Source organism: Sprattus sprattus (assembly GCF_963457725.1).
Source record: "Sprattus sprattus genome assembly, chromosome: 2".
NCBI classification, from domain to species: domain Eukaryota; kingdom Metazoa; phylum Chordata; class Actinopteri; order Clupeiformes; family Clupeidae; genus Sprattus; species Sprattus sprattus.
The window spans coordinates 10,193,452-10,217,711 of NC_137921.1; the positions used below are offsets into that span (position 1 = coordinate 10,193,452).

Below are 24,260 nucleotides of genomic sequence, written 5' to 3' on the forward strand. Positions count from 1 at the left end.
TTGTTAAGCTTGCGTACCGGTGATCGCTTCGTGCTGAGACGTGATCGGTAAGTTAAAGAGATGTCTAGCTGCCAGTCATCCTTCAGAAACTCTTCAACTGGAGCCCTGAGTCAGAGTATATTTATGTATTCAAGAATTTGTATGGCTGTATACTGCGTAGTCATGCCAACCTTCCAACTTGTAAATACTGTAAAGACAAAAGTGAAAAAAGGAATCAATGTAACACTCATAAATTAATGTGACTTATCAACTGGGAGTTGACATACAAATATTTAAAATGAAATGTATTTAAATAAACTATAAGATTGGCATATAAAACCTCTCCTCTCCAATTGTTAATTTGATTGTGAAATGTAACTGCAGCTTTGTAGATTCTCAAGACGTTTCTGAGTGTGTGTGCGTGTGTGTGTGTGTGTGAGTGTGTGCGTGAGTATGTGTGCGTGTGCGTCTGTGTTCTACGTGAGTGTTTGTGCGTGTGCGAGTGTGTGTGTCTGTGTGTGCTTCTGTGTGTGTGTGTCTGTGTGTGCTTCTGTGTGTGTGAGTCTGTGTGCGTATGTGTGAGTCCGTACATGTCTATGAAGAGCAGAGCTGCAGCTGCTTGACAGTAATGGGAGATGCATGTTGGTTGTGCCAAGTCAGATGAAACACGTCCCAAGACCCACACCAAACCATGAAGGGTAACCTCTCTGCCACTGGGGAAATCATGTGGATTATTCCCACCTTGGGACAGTGATCGGTAGTCGACCCTCACCACCTTTAACTCACACAGATTCACAAACACGTCGTCTTTATGTCTAAAACAACATCCACACGTGCTGAACATCTCCATGGATTGGATGGACCGTAAGGGTTCTTCAAAAAGAAAGGTTCACACGTTTTTTTTTCAGGGTTCTCTAAATGGTTTAATTTGTCTGTATAGAGATGTGTGTAGCTGAGGTTACCCTCTGGCAAACTCTGGCTGTGATGCCAAAGATGGCTGGAAGCAGCTGCAGCACTTAAGCGCTTCGTGTGAACCACACTCCAGTTGCTTCGGCAGAAAAATCAGAGGAAACAATCAATTATACACAGATAATACAATCTTGGTTTTGGATGCACATTGTGTGTCTTGTGTTCCAGGGCAGTTCCTAGAAAACAGACCAACCTAAAATTCCAGTAAGTAAAGGATGGCACTCTCTCCCTGTGAAGATGGCCCTCTCTCCCATGAGAACGGCTCCAGATGAAGCTCCTCAGTTACAGTAAGAGCTAATGTGCCATAGTGAGAGCTGTCCACGCCAACACACAGGCACTTCTTATGTGCTCTGACATGACTACTGTATTCCTGTTTCAGAAGGACAGCTATCCTTCAGCTCCCTGTGTTTTAGTTTGTGTGTGTGTGTGTGTGTGTGTGTTACAGTTCTAATGCTACATCTTAACAATGTAGCATCAATAGCACAGCAAGAACGATAAAAGTTGATTCATGTGTCATCACAACAGCGCTTACAGTCCGAAACCACAACACTGTCCGAAATGAAGTCAGATCAGCCCTATTCAGCTGTAGTAATTTATTGTCTAACAAACAAATGGCCTTCTGACCTCATTGTCAACGATCCTGCCCCACATTATTATGCAATTCCACGTTGACGCACTGATGATGCTGATGGGATGAGATCCACGTATGAGAGCACTTTCTTCTACAGGGCTTCTGGTCGCCTGCCGTCTCTACTCCTGTCTTACTATCTGCTCCTGCAACATCAGCACCACTGGATACAACGCGGAGAAGTACCCAGTATTGGGAGACCTAAATCATCTGACTATTTGGACAGCAGTCGCGGTGGGACTAGAGTACGAGTTCATCAGTACATCGACATGAAGGGGATGTGCGTGCAAAGAGAAAACAGTACTCCTTATTAGATTACCTTTATCCCACATTTATTTATTTCTTTATTTAACATTTCCCCTGGGAAGGGGAAACTGGAGGTGTCTGTTGTGATCTGTATGCGCTGCTAATGAGCGCCTCTAATGACATTACACACAGATAAGACATGATCGTGATCTATGTGAAGCCTGAACCTCACCGCTCCGAGAGCCAGGTGGACAACTCCCTCCCCGCGAAACACCGCCGACCCGCCGAACAGCTCTCCCGGCTGTCCATCGCTCGCCCCGGCAACCATTCTGTCTGGCGTCGGGAATCAGGAATGGGCCTCCAGGAATGCCGTGCAGCAGCGCACGCACTGTTCGTACACGGTCTCGAAATCCTGATCGCTGCCCTGAGAGGGGGTAAAACACAGACAGAAGGGGCATTAAGGCTGGGGACGCAGGGGCAATAAAGAGGCAGTAAGGCCATGCCTGTGAGGGGGTAAAACACAGACAGAAGGGGCATTAAGGCTGGGGACGCAGGGGCAGTAGAGAGGCAGTAAGGCCATGCCTGTGAGGGGGTAAAACACAGACAGAAGGGGCATTAAGGCTGGGGACGCAGGGGCAGTAAGGATGGGTTCATGACAGGGTGTGGTGGTTGTAATACTGCAACATGTCGGGGTGAACAGACACAGACAGAGTGGAGGAGGGCGTTGTAGGAAGAGAGAAAGGGGAAAGGAGAGAAAGAAGACTGAATGGGGAAAAAAGGTGATGTAGGAACAGAAGGATGGAGGGAGAGAAACGAAATCAGTGAAGGTGGGGTGATGGATAGAGGTGGGGTGATGGACAGAGGTGGCGATTGTAGTACAATTAACTGCTGGGGAGAAAAAGAGAAACAAAAAAGAGGTTGTTGCAGGAAGTGATAAAGTTGTAAGGAGAGGGAAAAAGAAGTGATGTGGGGGGTAAGGAGCAACAGTGAAGTAACACTGCATGAGACAGGAGGGTAAATATGAAAATCCACAACATGGGAAGCGCCTTGAGACAATTGTACTGTTTGGCGCTATATGAACAAAATTGAATTGAACTGAGGCGGAGCGACAGGTTAAATGAAGCATTGAAGAAATGTGTTATGCTGTACAGCTGAGAGGCTTAGCGCTCGCTATGTGGCTGAGCCATCAGAGGAGGGCCTGAGCTGGGTGACAGCTAGCGGACCGACACGACTGTTCTGGAATCAGTCTGCGGCAGCTTGTGGACTAGTGGGGATTGCAGGAGAGTCAGCCTTGCCTAAGCGTGAACCCAGCAAGTTCACAGGTCTTTGGACACACAACACATTTGTACAGTGTGTGCGTGAAAACGCTGCACATGTTCATGTGTGGTGTGTGTGTTTGTGCAGGTTGACCCTTCAAGAGGACAGCTGTGTTTTTGGTGTGTGTCGGGGGTTGGGGGGGTGCAGGGTCCCTTGTGATCCACAGTGGTAAAAAGGCAAAAGGACAGGGCGTCAGGCTCCTGGGACCAAGGCTGGGATCACATGAGGGAGGGTACGGAGCACGTGAGAGGAAAGGGGGCCCCCCGGATAAGACAGCCCAAAACACCAACGAGCGCTCGGCAACTAGCAGGCCACAAGGGCAGCACTCCAGCACAGCTAAATGAAGTGAGTCAGTTAGAGTAAGTGTGTGTGTGTGTGTGTGTGTGTGTTACAAGTCTTTTATTTGTCAGATGCAAAAAATTACACAGGGTCAGACTGGACACTGAAATTCTTATGACAAGGCGCCGCCAAAAAACCTACCATAACATCACATAATATAACACAACAACTAATGACGTACACTCTGTACAAGTACTATGAACATAATTTACACATAATAAACATATAATAACCTAAATAACCTTACTCATACTAAGTATACAAGATAAAATATACAATATGCAGTGCTAAACATATAACAACCTATACATATAATACTAAATAAACATATAACAGCCTATACATATAATACTAACATATATACATGTAACATATATAACATATATTACACGTATAATAAACTATCCTGTGTGTGTGTGTGTGTGTGTGTGTGTGTGTGTGTGTGTAGTTAAAATGGGTTTGAGTGACACAACAAAGCCTTTTTGTGTGTTGGTAGACAACAGACATCCTTCAATGGTATGACGGAGCTACGCTGAGGTTCGTCCTCATAAATTGTAGCATATGATCATATAATTTTAAAGTCACAATTCTGACATCTTGTTTCACAAAGCAATTACATTTTCATAATTATATTTGCAAAACTACGGCCAAGTAAACCTCAGTGTAAATCTACTTAACCCAAGCCTTCAGAAGAAATTCATTTATAGAGGGAGAAATCTTTAATGGGTCTGAGTAGCAAACTGCAGATTGTATGGTATTGAAGAAATGTTTTCCCTAACACAAATAACCGTCACACAAAAGAAAACCAACCTGTGTGATCAATGCAAAATACAATTCTAGAAAGTAAGTTTAATCATTTTTTTTTTTTTTTAAAGAAGACTAAACGTGTTCCACTGAACCCCAGAAACAAACATCCCATGAGCTCCCAATAGTGGCCTCCAATCAGAAGCCAGACTCTAAGCCCCAACGGGGTGTTTTATTATCTCAGGTAAACTTGATAACGGGGTGTTTGATAAACTCAGGTAAACTTGATAACGGGGTGTTTGATAAACTCAGGTAAACTTGATAACGGGGTGTTTGATAAACTCAGGTAAACTTGATAACACGGTTTTATAAACTCAGGTTAACTTGATAACAGGGTGTTATAAACTCAGGTAAACTTGATAAAAGGGCTTTATAAACTCAGGTAAACTTGATAACAGGGTTTTATAAGCTCAGGTAAACTTGATAATGGGGTGTTTTATAAACTCAGGTAAACTTGATAACAGGGTTTAATAAACTCAGATAAACTTGATAATGGGGTGTTTGATAAACTCAGGTAAACTTCATAGCGGGGTTTCTTATAATTTCGGGTTAATTTGATAACGGGGTGTTTTATAAACCCAAGCATAACATGTTTAATGAACATCTTTTAATCCTCTCGACTGGCAAGCTAAGCACCGACAGCAGGCTAGCATTGACAATAGCATTAGCATAAATAAACTTGTACTGTGCCACATCAGTTAGAGTTAGATCCGATTGGCCGGCATATTGACTGAGTCCGAATCGAATTGTGAAAAATAAAATATAAAATATATTTTTTAAATAATATACACCAAACATTGTGTATTATAATAATTTATAAAGTATCCAGCTAAACCAGACCAATTATATGATTGTATGGCACTCAACCATTCTGAAAGAGCTTACTCAAAAGGTATGTACTTCTATTCTCTTACATGTGGCAATACACTTCCTTGGCTGTATGTGATTATTTCATCCATTTAATCATCTCCTCTTCTTGTCCCTGCCTCAACCCAATGTGCAATGTCCCACCATTTATTGAGGTCAGATGAACATGTTGCTAAATGTCCTTGATTGACAAAATTAGTCAATTTTTAAGTAAAATTTAAATATACTCTGCAGGGGGGCTTACTTTATATTTAAATAATACTCATCCGCTTAAGATGCAACATGCATGTATGGTTTAGCAAAAGGTTTCAGCGGATTTCCATTTAGCGTCCACTAACAAGTACCAAGAGACAGCAACAGACAGGGAGTTCAAGGGACCATAGATATATATAAAGGCTAGATGTCTCCGGCCAACAGAGTCGGGTTTCCGGCCAACAGAGTCGAAACGTCCACACGCTCACCCATAACATGGTGTCGGTAGTGGTATGTACTTTTTAAATATCCATAACTTTCTCAATTTTCAATGGATTTAAAAATGGTTTGGTTTCTTACAAACATTATTAATGTGGTTATAATTCTGGATTCTTTTTGGATATTTTCTTAGAAAATAACATAATTATTCACAAGTATGCAGTGTCATAACTACATCCCTGTAGTTATAATAAACAAAACCGTTTAAAAATCGGTTGAAAATTGAGCCAGTTATGGTTATTTAAAAAGGACATACCACTACCGACCAAATGTTATGGGTGAGCGAGCTCCCGCTGCAAGATGGCCGCCATGTGCGGACGTTCTAGACTCCGCCGTTAGACATTTAGCCTTTATATACATATCTATGCAAGGGACAGCAACAGACAGGAAGTTCAAGGGACAGCAACAGACAGGGAGTTCAAGGGACAGCAACAGACAGGGAGTTCAAGGGACAGCAACAGACAGGGAGTTCAAGGGACAGCAACAGACAGGGAGTTCAAGGGACAGCAACAATTGATTTGTGAAGCTAGCAATGGACTCGGCAGCTCCCCCAGAAAATGAATCTCAAAACTATCAGTGCTACGTGGGAGCACTTTAAACTATCAGTGCTACGTGAGGCACTTTAAACTAGCAGTGCTACGTGAGGCACTTTAAACTAGCAGTGCTACGTGGGAGCACTTGAAACTAGCAGTGCTACATAAAGCACTTTAAACTAGCAGTGCAACATGGGAGCACTTTACAGTCAGTCCAACAGATTCTCATCTGCAAATTGGGTTCAGAGAATAACCTTTAGGTGTAGCAGCCAAAGGTGTATGCAGTTTAGGCTGAGGGGGCAAGAGATCGTCATGTAAATCAGTTTGCTGTTTGTGTGTGTTATGACACTGGTGATAGCATACAATCAGTGCAACTGAACGTCATCTGCAAATTGTGCAAGGTCTCAAAAAGCAGAGGCAGAGATGTGAAACATGCATCAACAGACAGTTCATAAAACTTCATATAGACGTTCTGAGAAAAATAATAGCGCTGAAAGATGAAAAGCAAAGTATATACAGGAAATACATTTCATAATGAATTATATGCCAATATTTAATCAGACTGATGCTTTGAAAGATGCAACGGCATCAACAGACAGTTCATAAAACTTCATAAATGACCAAGTTCATACAGGAAACGGGAGAGACGCCCCTAATTATTGACAACACAACCTATCCAATCACTTTCGCTCTCATACGCCCGCGTTAGTTTAAATCTCCAGGTCTCCAGGCGCATTCAGCGCTTGAGTATGACGCAGCTTATTTGCTTTTCGCTCTTCGTAAGTATAGTAGTAGTTATTGTGTTACCTATGTCGGTGATCCGGGAGACCGACGATTCCGCCTTCCCCGGGGAGTCAGAAGACATCGAGATGTCGCCACTTCTGATCGCAGGCTCATCGCCCATTCCGGAAGAGTTCCCGGCACAGGCTCGCCGCAGCCAGCGGCTTGCCCTCAAGCAACCGACGATCACCGAATGGCCCGTGCATAAGATCCTGGAGGACCTCTTCCATCGTGGGATTTCCCCACCACCAGCGATGTCCCATGAGGAGCTGTTCCGCTTTTTCATGTCCTCCTCGGATCCTGTCTCCCCCTCCTCTCCACAACCAACGCCGAGGAAGGCCAAGGCGAAAAAGAAGCACGCTACCCCAGCAGCGAAGCCTGGACCCGCGAAGAGACGCAGAGCGGAAGAACCGGCGGATCTAGTCCTTCAAGCCGTATTGGACATGAGGGAATCCCTTGTGTCGCTTAACAGCCGCATCTCCACACTGGAAAGCGCTTTTGTTCCCGCGGCCGCAGCAGCTTCAAGCGTTCTAGTGCCGCTTCCGGGTACCAGCGGGCCTTCTGTTGATATTCAGCCTCGCAGGACCTATGCGTCAGCCGTGCCAATGGCCGCCTCAGGAGTACCTTTCATTCCCTCTGCAGCAGCCGTTTCACCAGCGCTTCGCAGCCAGATAATTGCAGGTAACGATGTCAATCTCGTTAAGGTTTTGTTGTGCCGTAATGACATACCTAGTGCTCGCCTAGTGGAGTGCGGGGATGTTTCTGTCATACTTAAAGAGCGCGACGCAAGGCTCTCCAAAAGCCTTACACTGGCCGAATTCTGCGTAGCTTTCGGAGTTTACAGAGACATCATCTGCGAAGAGTTTCCCGAGAGGCGCCAGGAATTGGACAACTATTTAGCGATCATTTCCGACCTTGCGCTTAATTATGGGGGGTCCTTATTCTACGAATATCATAAGTCGTTCTCCTGCAAAGCTGCCATGCACATCCAAAAGTTCAATCAGCGTGTGGCTTGGTCGTCTCTGGATTTGGAACTCTTTAGTAGACATTTCACTGGTCACCGTCAGCTCTCCTGTTCCATCTGCGGTTCCTTCGATCACCAGGCTAATCTTTGCGACAGATCCGTCCAGTCCAACGCGTCGTTCTCTGGGTTTAAGCCCATCAGCGCTCCCTTCCCCAACCAAGGAAGAGCTATTCAAAGCCGACCACCGGTGTGTATTCATTTCAATGAATCGGTTTGTCCTTATGTTAAATGCAAATACCTACACTGTTGTAGTACTTGTGGTGATAGTCATCCCAGAGCTGTTTGTTCCCGCAGGAAGAAAGCGGGTACATCAAACAACAAACGATGATTAAACATCCTTCAACCCCAATCAACGTGCCAGAGCTGTCTGATCATCTCGCCTTACACCCCAACAGATGTTTTGTCAACTATCTTATTACTGGTTTAATTCAGGGTTTTTTAGCTGGTTTAAATCTGTTTCCTAATACATCGTATGTGTGCAAGAATCTTCAGTCTGCCATGAGAGAGCCTGATACTGTGGACGGCCTTATCAAGAGAGAAGTCGATAAGGGGTATTTGATCGGTCCATTTCGCAAGTCACCTTTCAAGATTTTCCGCATTAATCCAATTGGAGTTGCCACACGCAAATATTCGGGCAAGAAAAGGGTTATTATTGATCTATCCGCACCCCACAATAATGAAAATGTTCCAAGCATAAACAGTATGATTCCCCCTGAGATGTTTTCTCTATGTTACGCTTCAGTAGACAACGCCATTCAGCTTATCAAAACCGCAGGCAAAGGGGCATGGCTGGGGAAAGCCGACATTACAGACGCATTTAAAATTATGCCTCTACACCCCTCCCAATGGCATCTTTTCGGGGTCAGATGGAGATCCAAAATATATTTCGCCGTACGGTTAACCTTCGGATGTCGCAGCAGCCCGAAAATTTTCGATTCATTGTCGGAGGCTTTATGTTGGATTCTTCTTAACAATTACAGGCTTCCTTTTGTTCTTCATTTGTTGGACGATTTCTTAGTGGTGGATTTTCCTAACTCCCCTCCAGCTAGGTCTATTTCTACCTTAAAAAGAGTCTTCGCTCTTCTTGGCGTACCGCTCTCCGCAGAAAAGACTTTAGGCCCCTGCACTTCGCTAGAGTTCCTAGGGATTTCGTTGGATAGCGTTTCCATGCAGGCTTCCCTTCCCGAGGACAAATTAGTTCGTATAAGGGGAATGATTCAGTCTTTTCAGTCCGCTGTTTCCCTATCGAAAAGAGACCTACTGTCCCTCTTAGGCCATCTCAATTACGCTATGCGTATCATCCCACAAGGTCGTTCTTTTATTTCAAGATTACTAGAATTGGCGAAATCCGTTCCAAATTTATATGATGAGGTGGTCTTGGATGAAGGGTGCCGTTCAGATCTCCAGTTTTGGTGTAAACTTTTAAACTATTGGAATGGGATATCTTTTTTCTATAATGATGTTGTCGAATCCTCGCATGAGCTTTCCTTCTCCACGGATGCCGCTCCGTCTGTCGGCTTCGGGGGCATTCTAGGTAATCAGTGGTTCGCTGCCCCTTGGCCTCAGGAAATCACATCCCTACCTGATTTCGTTAAGTCGTCAGCGCTTTTTGAAATTTACCCTGTAGCTGTGGCTTGCATTTTGTGGGGCGATGGGTGGCGGTCTAAAAGGATTTCCGTTCTTTGCGACAACATGGCAGCCGTCCATATAATTAATAAAGGCCGTTCATCTATTCCTTTCATTAATAGAATTATCAGGCGTCTAAGTTGGACATGCATTATTAAGAATTTTATCATTACGGCTACCTACATTCCCGGCCTCGCCAACGATAAAGCTGATGCATTATCTCGCTTTGAATTCCAGAGATTCCACAGGTTATGTCCAGACGCGGACGTGTCCAGCCTGGAATGCCCTCCATTCAAGGATTTGATCCTAGATTAAATACGTTGTCGAACTATCTGTCTGCAGCTGCACACTATATGAGGTTGGGGATGGCCAAGTCAACACTAAATTCTTATGATACTGCTTGGTCTCACTTCACTTCCTTCTGTGCTGCTTTTTCCACGCCTGTTTTGCCAGTAAACATTCCGATCATAAGCTCTTTCATTGTGCATTGTTTTAATTCCAGAAAGTTATGTCCCTCTACTATTAAATCTACACTAGCAGGTATTCAATTTCACCTTCGCTGCAAGGATCCTTCTGTTATTAGTTTATTAAGTCATCCTTCAGTCCGTCTCCTGATGAATGGCCTCCAGAAGGAAAGTCCAGCAGGCAAAGATAAACGCCTTCCTCTCACCTTGTGTCTTCTTCACAAATTAGTGCACAGGTTGCGGCTGGGTGTTTTCGATTCCTACACGGATACCCTGCTTGAGTCAGTGTATTTAACTGCTTTTTATGGGTTTCTAAGGGCTGGCGAATTCACGACAAAAACTTATGTTTTCAACCCCACTTCGGACCTTACCATGTCCGATCTCATATTAGATCACGACCACTTCACTCTAATTTTAAAACACTCAAAAACTGATAAATTTTGCAAGGGTGTGCCTATCATTATTTCTGCCTCTAACAATGATTTCTGTCCCCTGTCTTCCATATCTCGCTATCTCGCCTCCCGCCGTTCTGCTGCCCCCGATGAGCCCCTGTTCCTCACACCGGACGGCAAGCCCATGACCAGAGCCTGGTTCTCAGAAAAACTGAAGTCCATTTGCCAGCTCTGCGGCCTGGATCCTAAAGCGTACACGCCTCATTCCTTCAGGATCGGAGCTGCCACAACTGCTGCGCCTAAAGTACCGGCTGCCACCCTTAAAGAAATGGGCCGCTGGTCATCTTCAGCGTATGAAAGATATGTCAGACCTAACGCCAAAGACATTGTCAATGGCCAAAAACTCATGAGTAAATGCTCAGGTGGTGCTGGGATCCCTTAACCTGTTGTTATTTCACTTGTTGCTCTTTTGGGGGGCGTCACTCCAGCTTGCTTGTCATTGTTCAGGCATTCTTATTCTTATTCTATTCTTCCTTCTAGTTATCACATTCACTGGTAGGTCATTAGCAACCTCCGTCTTCGACCTGAGGTACACACATTGTCACTAGTTATCGACACTGGTATTTTAGTTCACTTAGCTGCCCATGCTTTCACCAAGGCTGGGTTTCATTTATAGGTCACTGAAACTGAAACATGTTGCGGCAGCACACATGTCTGGCGTCCATCTGCCATGTCGGGGTTTTCGTTAAATCCTGCTCGTTTTATTGTGGCAGCAATTTACAGTGTAAATTGTGTTCAAGCTGCTGCTTAATCTTGCTGCAGCAGTTGCAATGTGCAGCTTTATCTTGCAGCAGCAGCTTGATCAGATCTAGGGCGCCATGACCAAACATACTACCTTGTATTTACATTAATCAAATCTGTTACTTATTCGGAGAGTTCCTGTCTGAAATGACCAAGTCATCGTTCAGGCATTCTCTTATTCTATTCTTCTATTCTTCTTTCTATTTATCACATTCACTGGTAGGTCATTAGCAACCTCCGTCTTTGACCTGAGGTACACACATTGTCACTAGTTATCGACACTGGTATTTTAGTTCACTTAGTTGCCCATGCTTTCACCAAGGCTGGGTTTCATTTATAGGTCACTGAAACTGAAACATGTTACAGCAGCACACATGTCTGGCGTCCATCTGCTATGTTGGGGTTTTGGTTAAATCCTGCTTGTATTTATTGTGCCAGCTATTTACAGTGTAAATTGTGTTAAGCAGCAGTTGCAATGTGCAGCTTTATCTTGCTGCAGCAGTTGCAATGTGCAGCTTTATCTTACAGCAGCAGCTTAAGCAGATCTAGGGCGCCATGACCAAACATACTACCTTGTATTTACATTAATAAAATCTGTTACTTATTCTGAGAGTTTCCTGTCTGAAATGACCAAGTTCATACAGGAAACGGGAGAGACGCCCCTAATTAGTGACAACACAACCTATCCAATCACTTTCGCTCTCATACGCCCGCGTTAGTTTAAATCTCCAGGTCTCCAGGCGCATTCAGCGCTTGAGTATGACGCAGCTTATTTGCTCCCTCCTCCTCCCCAGCTCCACCTGTCTAGATCTGCTTATAGTTAAAGGGGGTTTTGGTTAAATCCTGCTTGTATTTATTGTGCCAGCTATTTACAGTGTAAATTGTGTTAAGCAGCAGTTGCAATGTGCAGCTTTATCTTGCTGCAGCAGTTGCAATGTGCAGCTTTATCTTACAGCAGCAGCTTAAGCAGATCTAGGGCGCCATGACCAAACATACTACCTTGTATTTACATTAATAAAATCTGTTACTTATTCTGAGAGTTTCCTGTCTGAAAGACGTTCTGAGAAAAATAATAGAGATGACAGATGAAAAGCAAAGTATATACAGGAAATACATTTCATAATGAATTATATGCCAATATTTAATCAGACTAATGCTTTGGAAGATGCAATGGCATTGCCATGAATATTAGGTTAGAAAATATAATGTTTGTCCGATTTAATGCGACTTCCGGTATTTTATCCGAATACAGATACAGAGACAGATACTTTTTTGGTTGAACAGATACAGATAATGATTCTGTGTGTGTGTTTGTGTGTGTGTGTGTGTGTGTGTTCTATCCAGTTTCATCCAACTAGCAAGAACCACAAGGCGCTTTCCGCCCAAGAGTATATTGCTGTTTATCAGCAGGCCAGTGTTTCATTAAGAAAGCAGATGTGACAAACTCACAGCCCCACATGCCCACAGTATCACTGAAGGCTTGTCAGCTACAGGCCATTCATCAAATGTGAGAGGGAGAATGATTAGGCCTGCGGAAGGGGGGTTTGGAGCGTGTGTGTGTGTGTGTGTGTGTGTGTGTGTGTGTGTGTGAGGGGGGTTTGGAGGGGACCGGGGGCAGATGAGATGATCTTGGACCGGCCCGCATTCTTATCGCAGCACACAGACCCAAACATGCCGCGTGCTTACGCAGCGACATTCCTCCCTTTCCCACAAATCAACACACGCAAGAAAAACCGAACCTACGGGCTTCTCCTACACACACACACACACACATACACACACACACACACACACACACACACACACACACACAAACACACACACACACAAACACACACTCTGGCACACACATATAAAAATCTGTGGCTCGTTTCCCAAAAGCAATGACCATGGCAGTTAAACAAAGTCTTCAATATGAAATAGTATCGATCATTTCCCGTCACCCAGCAGAAGCTTTTGCGAAATGCATCCCTAGACAGACCCAAACTTTTAAATGCACACCTGCCAATCAAGTCATTGTTCTGTGCACGGAGACAAGCGGGACATAATGAACACAGCAACATCAGCATTCGCACTTCAGCTGGTATGCTCTTGAACTATGAACTCTGACTCAGCAGACCACAATAACCAAATCGCGTGTGCAATTATGTAGTCGTTTTTTTTCTTCTCTCTCTCTCACTTTTTCTTTGCTCTTACATTTTTTGTGACATTCAGTGACTTACTGTGTGTCATTACTGTTCTGCCCTAAGAGCGGTGGTCGTGTGGGCAGGTCGACCCTCAAGTGAGGAAACGAGGATACCAACACCCTCTGAGCCACATCTAGAACTCCAATCTCACTCACCATCAAAAAACGAAGAACAGACTGAAATACGCTAATCCGACATCCGATAATCTTGCTTAAAGTCAGAAAATGTGAAAAATCCAATCCCACTGTTCGCAAATTGGGCTCATTACCCCTGGCAGTTAACACTGGGCATCAAGATCACAGTACGACCCCCCAACCACCCTTCCTCCCTACCAGTCTAACCCTGCAGCCCCAACCACCCTTCCTCTTCATCCCTACCGGTCTAACCCTGCAGCCCCAACCACCCTTCCTCTTCATCCCTACCGGTCTAACCCTGCAGTCCCAACCACCCTTCCTCTTCATCCCTACTGGTCTAACCCTGCAGCCCCAACCACCCTTCCTCTTCCTCCCTACCGGTCTAACCCTGCAGCCCCAACCACCCTTCCTCTTCCTCCCTACCGGTCTAACCCTGCAGCCCCAACCACCCTTCCTCTTCCTCCCTACCGGTCTAACCCTGCAGCCCCAACCACCCTTCCTCTTCCTCCCTACCGGTCTAACCCTGCAGCCCCAACCACCCTTCCTCTTCCTCCCTAACAGTCTAACCCTGCAGCCCCAACCACCCTTCCTCTTCCTCCCTAACAGTCTAACCCTGCAGCCCCAACCCCGGCAGCTTGGAGAGGCCTCATCTCTGGTGCTTGGATGGAATGTGTTGTTGTGGTGTTGGAAGCTAAAATCCTGCACCCTTGCATGGCCAGATGTCTGAATCGGAGGAAGCGACATGTCCGGGAATCACACTTCAACTGGGCCAGACTGGGAGGAGGTGTTGGGAATTTTGTGTTTCAGGGCGTCTGGAACACGAGAGTGGGTGTAGGGCCCTAAGGATGAGTCAGGGTGGAGAGGAGAGGAGGAGAGGAAGTGGAGGGGAGGGGAGGTGGGGAGGGGAGAGGAGAGGAGAGGAGAGGAGAGGAGAGGAGAGGCGAGGCGAGGAGGGGAGGGGAGGGGAGAGGAGAGGAGGTGGTGAGAGGAGAGGAGAGGAGAGAAGGTGGTGGGGAGAGGAGGTAGTGGGGAGAGGAGAGGAGAGGAGGTGGTGGGGAGAGGAGAGGAGGAGGTGGTGGGGAGTATTGTGTTTCTGGGCATCTGGAACAGGAGAGCGGGTGTAGGGCACTAATGGTGAGGCAGGGTGGAGAGGAGAGGAGAGGAGAAGAGAGGAGGGGAGGGGAGAAGAGAGGAGAGGCGAGGCGACACGAGGAGAGGAGAGGAGGTGGTGGGGAGAGGCGAGGAGAGGAGAGCAGAGCAGAGCAGACCAGAGCAGAGCAGAGCAGAGGAGAGCAGAGGAGAGGAGAGGAGGTGGTGGGAAGTATTGTGTTTCTGGGCATCTGGTACAGGAGAGCGGGTGTAGGGCACTAATGATGAGGCAGGGTGGGAAGGTAGTACTGTAAAAGTCCATTGGTATGCAGATATGGCCACCAGATTGCGATAAGGGTAGCCTCCAAACTTCACACATTTCAAAGGAATGACCACGGAAATAACAACAAAAACATAATCTCACCCTGCATGATCACTCTCCCACAGCCCTTTCATTCAACCAATTTGATTTAAAAGTTCTCTTCATAACAAATGGTATTTTTTTTAGGACCAGTGTTTTCAATCAAGTTTGTAAACTGTGCCTTGTAAAAATGTTTTAGACTAATCTTTCCTATTAATTCAAATTCATCCTACGTATCTTATCATTTATCCTTTTTGTCGTAAATGTTTAAAACTCACTACGTGTAGGTGGCTGGAGTGTGATAAATGTGTCTTTGCGGGAACTCACGTAGTAGGGATCTTTGATGATCAGCTGTTTCTGGGGGTCATAGGAGCCAAGCAGCTCGATCTTGGCCTTGCTGTTCTTCACCTTGCTTGCCTTCTTGTTCAGATCGCTGCGGGGCACAGAAACAAACAGTCAGCACATTCTGCGGCGTACCTTCCTGTCGGAAAGCCAAGCTCAGAACTTGAGAAAGATTGGGGCGCAGAGCTGCGCGAGGTCCAGTTCCGCGCGGTTCTGTACTGCCCGTGGAAGCCCAGGCTCAGCAGGAAACGCAATAACAAAAAAAGAAAAGAGAAAAAAACACAACAGACTTCATATTTCACAATACATCATCGAATCAAATCCCTCCAATCCTCTGGTGTGTACACGGCCGCTGGCAGCCGACTCTGCTGCTTGCAGACAGTGGCCTACTGGGCTTATAGCTCCGCAGAGGCTTCCCAAGGAAGGGCCACCCTGCCCAGACTTAGTGTCCCGAGCCTGCCTGGGGCCCGTGCCAGCGGTGGGTCACACAGCAGGAAATACCCAGGGTCTGCCTTTCCCCCTTCCTCTCTACCCCCGTGGTAGGCCAGCATTTGGGGGGCGGTGGAGGATAGGGTGAATATGTGAGAGGTAAGGGGCCAATGAAGGTGGACTAGGTGGCCCCTGTCCCCATACAAAGGGTTCACTTTGGGCCAAGCTGTGCATTTCTAACACCCACGGTGGTTACATTCGGCCGTTCACATTCGACACTCTAGCGTCTTTGCTGGGTGCAGGTGATAGTTCAGGCGCCAGCTATGCTGGGCTCACTGACGGCTGGGAGTTTCACAAGTGAGGGGGGAGGTCAAACATTGGGCCGATCTCCCCCTGCGGCTCCAGCGAGGCATCCCAAGAACTCAGTAAGCGGCTTATCCCCACGGATCTGAAGGGGCCATGTGATGCTGATGCTGACATGATCCGCACCCCACCCCCCCCCCCCCCCCACACTCCTCCTCAACAGGGGGTTTAAGGACAGATAGTCCACTTAGCCCCACTTTAACCCTGACCCGCCTCTTATACAAACCATACACACTGGGGCTACATTACAGGAGGCGTTTTTCGGTGTGAGGCAGTCAGTATGAATGTAGGTGTATGGTGTGCACACACACACACACACACACACACACACACACACACACCATTCAACCAACCAACCACACACACACACACACACACACACACACACACACACACACACACCATTCAACCAACCACACACACACACACACACACACACACACACCCAAGGAAAGATACCTCAGGTTGCTGTCATCCATGCACAGGATAAAGTCATACGTCTGGAAGTCATCTTGGGTCACCTGGAGGCCAGAGATAGGATGAGACGGAAGAGAGGAAGACACAGACAGGGTGAAAGAGAGGAAATGAAGAGAAAGCGTTAGAGAAGCTGCACACAGGCAAGGCGACACAGGTCAGTACACACCAATAGAGTGGCCTAGTAGGGGAACCCCCCCCCCCCCCCCCCCCCTTTCTCGACTCCTACCGAGCCTTTTCACTGCCTGCCTGCCTTTACACTCACAAGCCCACTGGAGAATACATTCATGTGTGTATGTAAGTGCATCTCAGACTGTGTGTGTGTGTGTGTGTGTGTGTGCTTGTGTGTGTTTCATTCATCGGTAGTCCCTCTCCCAGACATGGCCCTTGTCTGGATGCACTCCAGTGCACATCAGGGCTGCCCACAGGAGCACTTGACCGACAGGCAGACAGACAGACAGACAGACAGACAGACAGACAGACACACACACACACACAGTGAAATTGAGCAATTCTGAGGGCAAGCTCCATTCCACTGCACAGAGACAGCATGTGTCTGATGGTTATAGGGGTGAAAAGTCTAGGGTGAGTCTACAAGTGATTGTGTAAATTAAATAAAACGCGTCACTCACAAAAGTCCAGAGAGGACAAAATGTGGTTTAAATTCATGATTTTTTTTTTTGATGAATGCTTTTTTCTCTCCATACTCCTCTTTACGGCATACACCCAAAGGTTAACACAAGCTTAGCCCTACAAACCCTTATGGACTGTTACTGCCATAAACCTTCTCGGACATAAGGGGAGCGGAAGCTAAAGATGTAAGCATGCCTGACTGCACCCACTCACAAAGAGTATACATACAACACAATACTGGCAGACACAAATACACGGCCCTAGGGAGCTTAGAGACTTACAACCCTTTTAAAATAAATATAAAAATGTCTGCCTATCATACACACACACATATAAGCAGCTCCCTCACGGAACTCTGGACAATGTCAAGAGAATTAGGTTAGGTTTTAGTTTTCACACATGAAGCACGCAGGATATTGTCCTTCGCACCAAGTGGAAATCCTCTGGTTTTACGCGTGGTCACATGGACGTCACAAGAGAGTGAGAGACTCTTGCCGCTGGTCGCTTCCTTACTTGAGGTTTACGAAACGAGGTTTAGCGAGCTCTTCACACTGTCTTCACTCATGTTGGAAGCTGGCATGTTGCAGCCATCCCTCAGTATTTGCATTAAAGACATAACCTAGTTGATCTCATGTAGATCATTTACATTTAATCATTCAGCAGACGCTTTTATGCAAAGCGAATTACAAGGGTGTATAAACATTTTACATTTACACTGATGGCACCCTGCACATCAGGAGCAATTGGGGGTTCAGTGTCTTGCTCAAGGACGCTTCGACAGGAATCGAGCTAGCAACCTTCTGATTACTAAACGACTTCTGTACCTCCTGTACCACTGTCGCCCCAAGATCAGTATTTGCATTAAAGACATATCCTTATTCGCTGTGCAGTGGCCTTTTATCTCCTGCATATCAGCAGCTCTCATTTCAAATGTCGTTTTTTTCTCTGTCCTGTGTTGTCCAAGTGGGGAGTGGTGTGAGTAAGCCCACTCGCCCGCTGTCAATTCTCCTGACAATTACCTGCTCTATTCACACCTGAGCTCAAGCGGGCATTACAGGGATTTTGTACTAGGGAGCTGGCAGAGTAAGGTCTGTTTAATGTCCGGTCCAACCAATTCGGACATTGTCGTGGCAGTTTGCGTTTCCACGCGTGTGGCAGCAGTGCATGTTTAAAAAACAGCTAAAAAGAAATATGCAACACATGCACTTCCAGACGGGTCTCAAACCTGCGTACAAAGATACACACACACACAGACATGTCTGAACACTAACATACACAACCAATAAACACTATGGGGTTGTGTGCACACTCATTGAGATCTGGTATTTGCAGTATTTTCAGTCTGGTCTGACTAGTGACTGGCCACTGATCCCATCTGAATAGAGCCTCTCCTCCAGTTCTACCTTTGACTGCCCCCTGTGGAGGGGTCTACACACTACAACAGAGCAAAATAGCTCACCAGACCTTCACATGACCTTAACTAAACTTTCTGACACACACATACCACCACCCCCTCCCTCCCACATACACCTACACTCACTCACACGCACACATACACAGACGCACACAGACACTCACACACAAACATAAATGTTGAAATATGTGCACTAACACCATAAACACACACACACACACACACACACACACACACACACAGGTGAAGTCCTTGACTAGAGGGGTGGATGGCAGCTCGGCAGCCAATCAGATAGCTGGAGTCCCGCAGGCATTAGGGGTAGAAAGTTAAAGTTTTTGACCAGTTTATTTATTTTAGTAAGCTATCACTTAATCATATCATTTCATTGTCAAAACTGCTTTTATTTATGCTTAGGCCTTTGACTTGGTAGCGCAATCGCATCCTTTAGGGAGATAAAACAAAGGGTCAGCACTTCTCTCTCATAGCTTGGGGGGGCACAAACAAGAGGAAATAAGAAACCTGGCAGCAGTTGCTGAAACAGAATGAGAAAGGGGAGGTGGAGAGAGAGAGAGATGAAGAGAGAGAAAGGGAGAGAAAGAGGGTGAAAGAGAGAGAGAGAGAGAGAGAGAGAGAGAAAGAAAGAAAGAAAGAGAGATAAAACAGACCAGCAGGGAAGGGGAGAGGGCAGAAAGAGAGAATGATAAGCAGGGGAAAGCAGGAAGGTGAAGAACACAAAAAGGGGGAGACAGAAAAGCTTATTTAAAGTTGTCGTGTGTGTGTGTATGTGTGTGTATGCACGTGTGTGTGTGTGTGTGTTTGTGTGCATTCATGCATTCATGTGTGCGTGTGTGTGTGTGTGTGCGTGTGTGTGTGCGTGTGCGTGTGCGTGTGCGTGTGCGTGTGCGTGTGCGTGTGCGTGTGCGTGTGGGTGTGCGTGTGCGAGGGAGAGAGAGAGAGAGTTCTAACACTGTGCGTCGGTCTGCTTATAGTTGAAGAACTTTCAGGATCATGAGTAAAGCGGCTTCAGCAGCATCTTGTTCTGGTTAACACCAGCGCACACAGTAGGGGTGTAACAATCCACTGTAGTACGATACATCACGGGGCAAAAATGTGACCGTACGCGCCGTATTAGTAAGACGGTTGTGATCCGTCAGTTCTAATTATACTGTTGAACTATTATCATGACTAAAAAAACATTTTGTTTCAAATGTTTACACCGAATTTTACAAATATTATATTACAGGTCATCAGCTGTAGCACATAAATAGGCCTATATTAAGTGTAAGTACATAATCCTAATTCACACTCCCAGCATTCCAATTGAGGTCTCGCGTTAGACGTGTTTCCATCAAAGGCAAAGAGGTTTCTGTAGCAGACTATACCAGCGTCAACGTAAAGACTAGAGAATGTGGCAGGACCTGAGATTGACAATTTTATCAGAAGTATCAAAACAGGAGATTGGCAACAAATTAACTGACAAAATAAAGATGGCAGGCCAATGCAAACACCATAGACCCTTCCCTACTTCTTATCCGGCAAACATGATGCAACATCATCTGTATCTTTGGTCGGAATGATAAAAAGGAACATCTCTCAAGTAGAACTCGGATCCCTTCGTCTGTACCGAAGAGACGTTGAAAAGAATCGGAACGTTTGTGAATGCAACAACACTATCACTGTAATTGTATGCTTCCTCGTGTAAGTCTAAGTGCTCTACATGTATATTGGTCGAGTCCTTTATTCAGCATAAGTAAGCATAATATGTAGACCTGTTTGAATGTGTAGGCGTGTGTGCTTGTTTGTAACTGTCTGATTCAAGCATTTGAATATGAAAGAGTAGGTGTGAGTGAGTGAGTACTTACCTATCTGTGCCAGTGCATGCATATGACCTTGTCTTACCCACACAAGGTGTGTTCATGTGAGTGTATCGGGCGGGCAGTGAGTATATACGTGTATGTATATACCTGTCTGGCCCTGTGGTCAGTTTCTATGCCGTGCTTGCGCAGGCAGGCGAGGCCTCTGGCGTCAGGAGAGCTGCCTGTGTTCCAGTCTGAGGTCGCTCCGCTGTCTATGCTCCACTGCAGGGACACACAGAGCAAAAGGGGACGCTAGTGCTAGCGCACGGGGCTGGATGTGGGCCTACCTGCCGTGCAACGTGCCGCATGGGAACCCCATGCCTCTTCATGCAAGCCTGGCCGCGGTGGTCCGGGGGGTTGCCAATCTCGTAGGTGGAGGTGGCGGCGCTGTCTATCCTCCACTGAGCGTACACACACACAAACACACACGCACAAGACACACACACATACACACACACGCACGCACGGGCGCGTGCACACACAGGCCAGGCACAAACACACACACAAGCACCAAGCAGGTACTCAAACACACAGTAAACAGGAAAAGAAACGATGACAGCAATCCAAACAGCACTACACACTACATCTCTGAAATGATGGGCACTGACTGATCCGAAGGGGGCCGACTGAAGATTTACTACATGTATGTTGGGCTCCATGGCCTGATAATGTTATACCTGTTCTTGTGAAAGACTTGAAACTGCCTGAAAGGAAACCATGAGGCTTTTACAGGTGCAATTTGAAATGTGATTCCATTGGGATGATTACTGTAAAATGATCTTCCTTGTGAGTGCCCATCATTTTAAAGGTGATACATGAAGAAAGTGTGGCATACGGAACCAATAACTAGATAACTAGATGAAAACTATTTCAAAGGTAATGACATACACCACTGCAGTTCAGAAACACCTAGTCAGTGATACGTAGTGTTAGTAATCTAGAACTCAAGACTCAATTGTTTTGGCACAGTTAATAACAATTATATTGACATATCAAAATGGCAGTTCCACACCATTCCCTGCAGTTTCCTTGATGCGCTGAAACATTAACTCTCAGTGGAGCTGAACCCGTTTGACGTATTAAAGGCACAATATGCAACAATTATGCTTCAGGATTAGGGTTAGGATAAACAGTTTAACCTTAAAATAACAGCGTAAAAAAATTGGGGCGCTACAATGACTTTTAATATGGAGAATTGCGTCCGTGCCAATGGCATAGCAGGGTCGACAGGCATATAACTGCCTTCTGTAGTTTTGCCTGCCGATGCCCGCCGACCTGACTTTGATTACCTTCTGCCGATCTAGTAAGTAGCTTATTTGCCGTCTTGCTTAGTCTTGTGTTGCACATGATTGATGTTTGACTGTGTAAGGACAGTCGTTGAGTAATTAGTTTGTCATAATGTCAAAGTCAGCACATTTCAAGAGATTTCGTTAGTTTTAGCTGCTAGCATACCTTTAGCGAATAGCTATTAATCCTTAATGCACCTTTAAGTTAGGAATCTCTTAACTACTTGACTCATGTAAGTGTGTTACTTCCTCCTAGTCAGGCTGTGCAAAGATGGCGAACAACAAAAACAACAAAAACTAAAATAAATCCAAATCACAACAGTTGTCACATAACTGAATTTACGAGACTTATTACACATAAAACAAATCCACACTGTTGTTTGCTAGTTCTCCTCAGCTAGCTGGCTATAGCTAGCTGGTGGTTTAGAAGCACAATGAATGCAGAATGTAACTGGAACCCTACACAGAAGTCTGGCAGGATGCCACAACCGTAACCGTTCAGCCCAATAATTGAATATTTTATTAGGACTGGTCTGGACTGGAATCTCCGTCTTAGGACTGGTTGGTCCTGTTTCACGCATCCTCTCTGCGCCATGTGTGTGCCAGTCTACCAGCGCTAGTAAACGTAGAAATCACATCACCGCAAACTGCCTCTAACTCTAACTGACTCAAACTGACGGTCTTGTTTGATGAGGCTATTTAGATACCCTTCTATCCACACTGAGTGATGGTTTCTGCTAAGTTAAGAGACAACTGGTCTTATGAAGGGCTAACTTACATCGCTAACCACTCCTTCGTCAGTGGCCAGCTTTCTGAAGACGGCTTCGCCGATGGGGGACCTGCAGATGTTCCCTGGAAAGAAGGGCAGGGAGGGAGAGAGAGAAAGAGAGAAGTCAGACACTTAAGAGGTCTCTACATAAGCACCTACAAAAGTTCCGTCCCAGAGGACGTTTCCTCAGTGCTACAAACCCACAGGCATGCAGCGCACTGGAACCCCATGTGACAGGATGCTTTAGATTTACTGTATGACTGCATTCCCTCATTCCAATACTCAAAGCTTCAGGGGTATGAAAGCTTAACGACTTCCCCCGCTGTTAACACTAGTAAATGTGAACAGCACCATACAGAATGACATTTACTATATTTGGTCTGTCAGTACAGAATTACATTCAACAATATGGTCAACCACAACATTTTGGGGAATGAAAAGGGTAGTCATTTCCGTGAAAATGATTGAGCCTTGGAGTGTCCAAAAAATAAAGGTCTAACACCTTGCGTCAGACGGCTGAAATTGTGGATTAAACTGTACTTTACAATGAACGTGAAGGAGGCTTGAACGACAATGCTACGAGGTTAGCCAAACCATATGAAATATGAATCGCTGCGAGTCAAACTGATATTAGAACTGGTTGACGTGTAGGCAATGTTATCTCAGAACAGCGAACCAACATGCCTAAGGTACTGTCACTGTCACTAGCGTTTCATACGTCACCTTACCTGACGCAATGACCCAGGAAATAGTCACTCCGCTTGCATAACCATTGAAACGTAAAGCTAATCAATCTTATTTAAACTTCAAGATACAGACATCGATTATTGTACACGGGACTACATGACTATTTAAATGCATGGTGAGATAATGCACAGGACAAATAAATGACAAACTTTAAAAATGACGTTAACTAGCTGGCTAACCGACGAATTAACTGCAATGCTGGACAATGCTAATGTCAGATGAGCTGATTCCAACTATCCAGCGCACAGATGAGACAACCATGAATAATAGTTATTAGTTCACTGGTCCCACATAGGAATGTGTGATACAATCACAACTTCACGTAGCTTGCTACCAAGGGACACGCTTGTCATGGCTAGCTTCAGTCAAAGATTCAATGAACACACACAGCCATAGCCCAGGTTTACAGCTTGTGTTTATCCTTTCGTTTTTACTTAGTAATAGTGTTATGGAATTCTATAGATCCCTGTAGGCCTACTATTTTTACAAACATTATAGAAGACTTATATAAACATTATTCTTACCCAAACACACGAATAGAACCGATTTCGATGTGGCCATTTTGCTTATTAAGGTCCTTCAATAGCTGTCAATTGCGATGCCTGGTTGTAATTATGAACTTTTCATAAAATGGACTATAAACACAACATTGTGTGAAAAAACAAATCTTAAATGAATGTGGGCAAAGAACACAAAGTAAAATGTATACAAAATACTAAGTAGCCCACTTTATCCATATCAGGGTATCACAATCAGACATCAGTTTGGTTATTTAACCCCTGAGAAGACTGGTAGGATATCCACTCTAGGTTACAGTGATACAGTGAAAATGAAAGACAGCACAGAAACCCCATTTCATGTAATATCTGTCCTACTTTCATTACAAATATCTCAATGGATTCGTCTGAATCACTCTCATTGTAACATGCAGGCTCAG

The 24,260-nt window shown here is 45.4% G+C and overlaps 1 protein-coding gene across 3 annotated transcripts; it reads right to left on the reverse strand.

Moving 5' to 3' along the window:
- Nucleotides 1–1,883: 1,883 nt before the first annotated feature.
- On the reverse strand, nucleotides 1,884–23,898 carry acp1 (acid phosphatase 1; the record flags this gene model as incomplete). 3 transcript variants are annotated; one of them, XM_080860819.1, is made up of 6 exons in its annotated part: nucleotides 1,884–2,246; nucleotides 15,338–15,443; nucleotides 16,604–16,665; nucleotides 20,630–20,743; nucleotides 22,586–22,659; nucleotides 23,848–23,898. In XM_080860819.1, 6 exons carry the CDS (start codon nucleotides 23,882–23,884, stop codon nucleotides 2,169–2,171), a joined length of 471 nt encoding a protein of 156 aa, XP_080716945.1. In that variant the 3' UTR covers nucleotides 1,884–2,168. The 3 variants fall into 3 exon arrangements, with proteins under 3 accessions (XP_080716945.1, XP_080716946.1, XP_080716947.1); XM_080860820.1 differs by lacking the exon at nucleotides 20,630–20,743 and adding an exon at nucleotides 20,809–20,922 and having other exon boundaries at nucleotides 23,848–23,884; XM_080860821.1 differs by lacking the exon at nucleotides 20,630–20,743 and having other exon boundaries at nucleotides 23,848–23,884.
- Nucleotides 23,899–24,260: the final 362 nt, after the last annotated feature.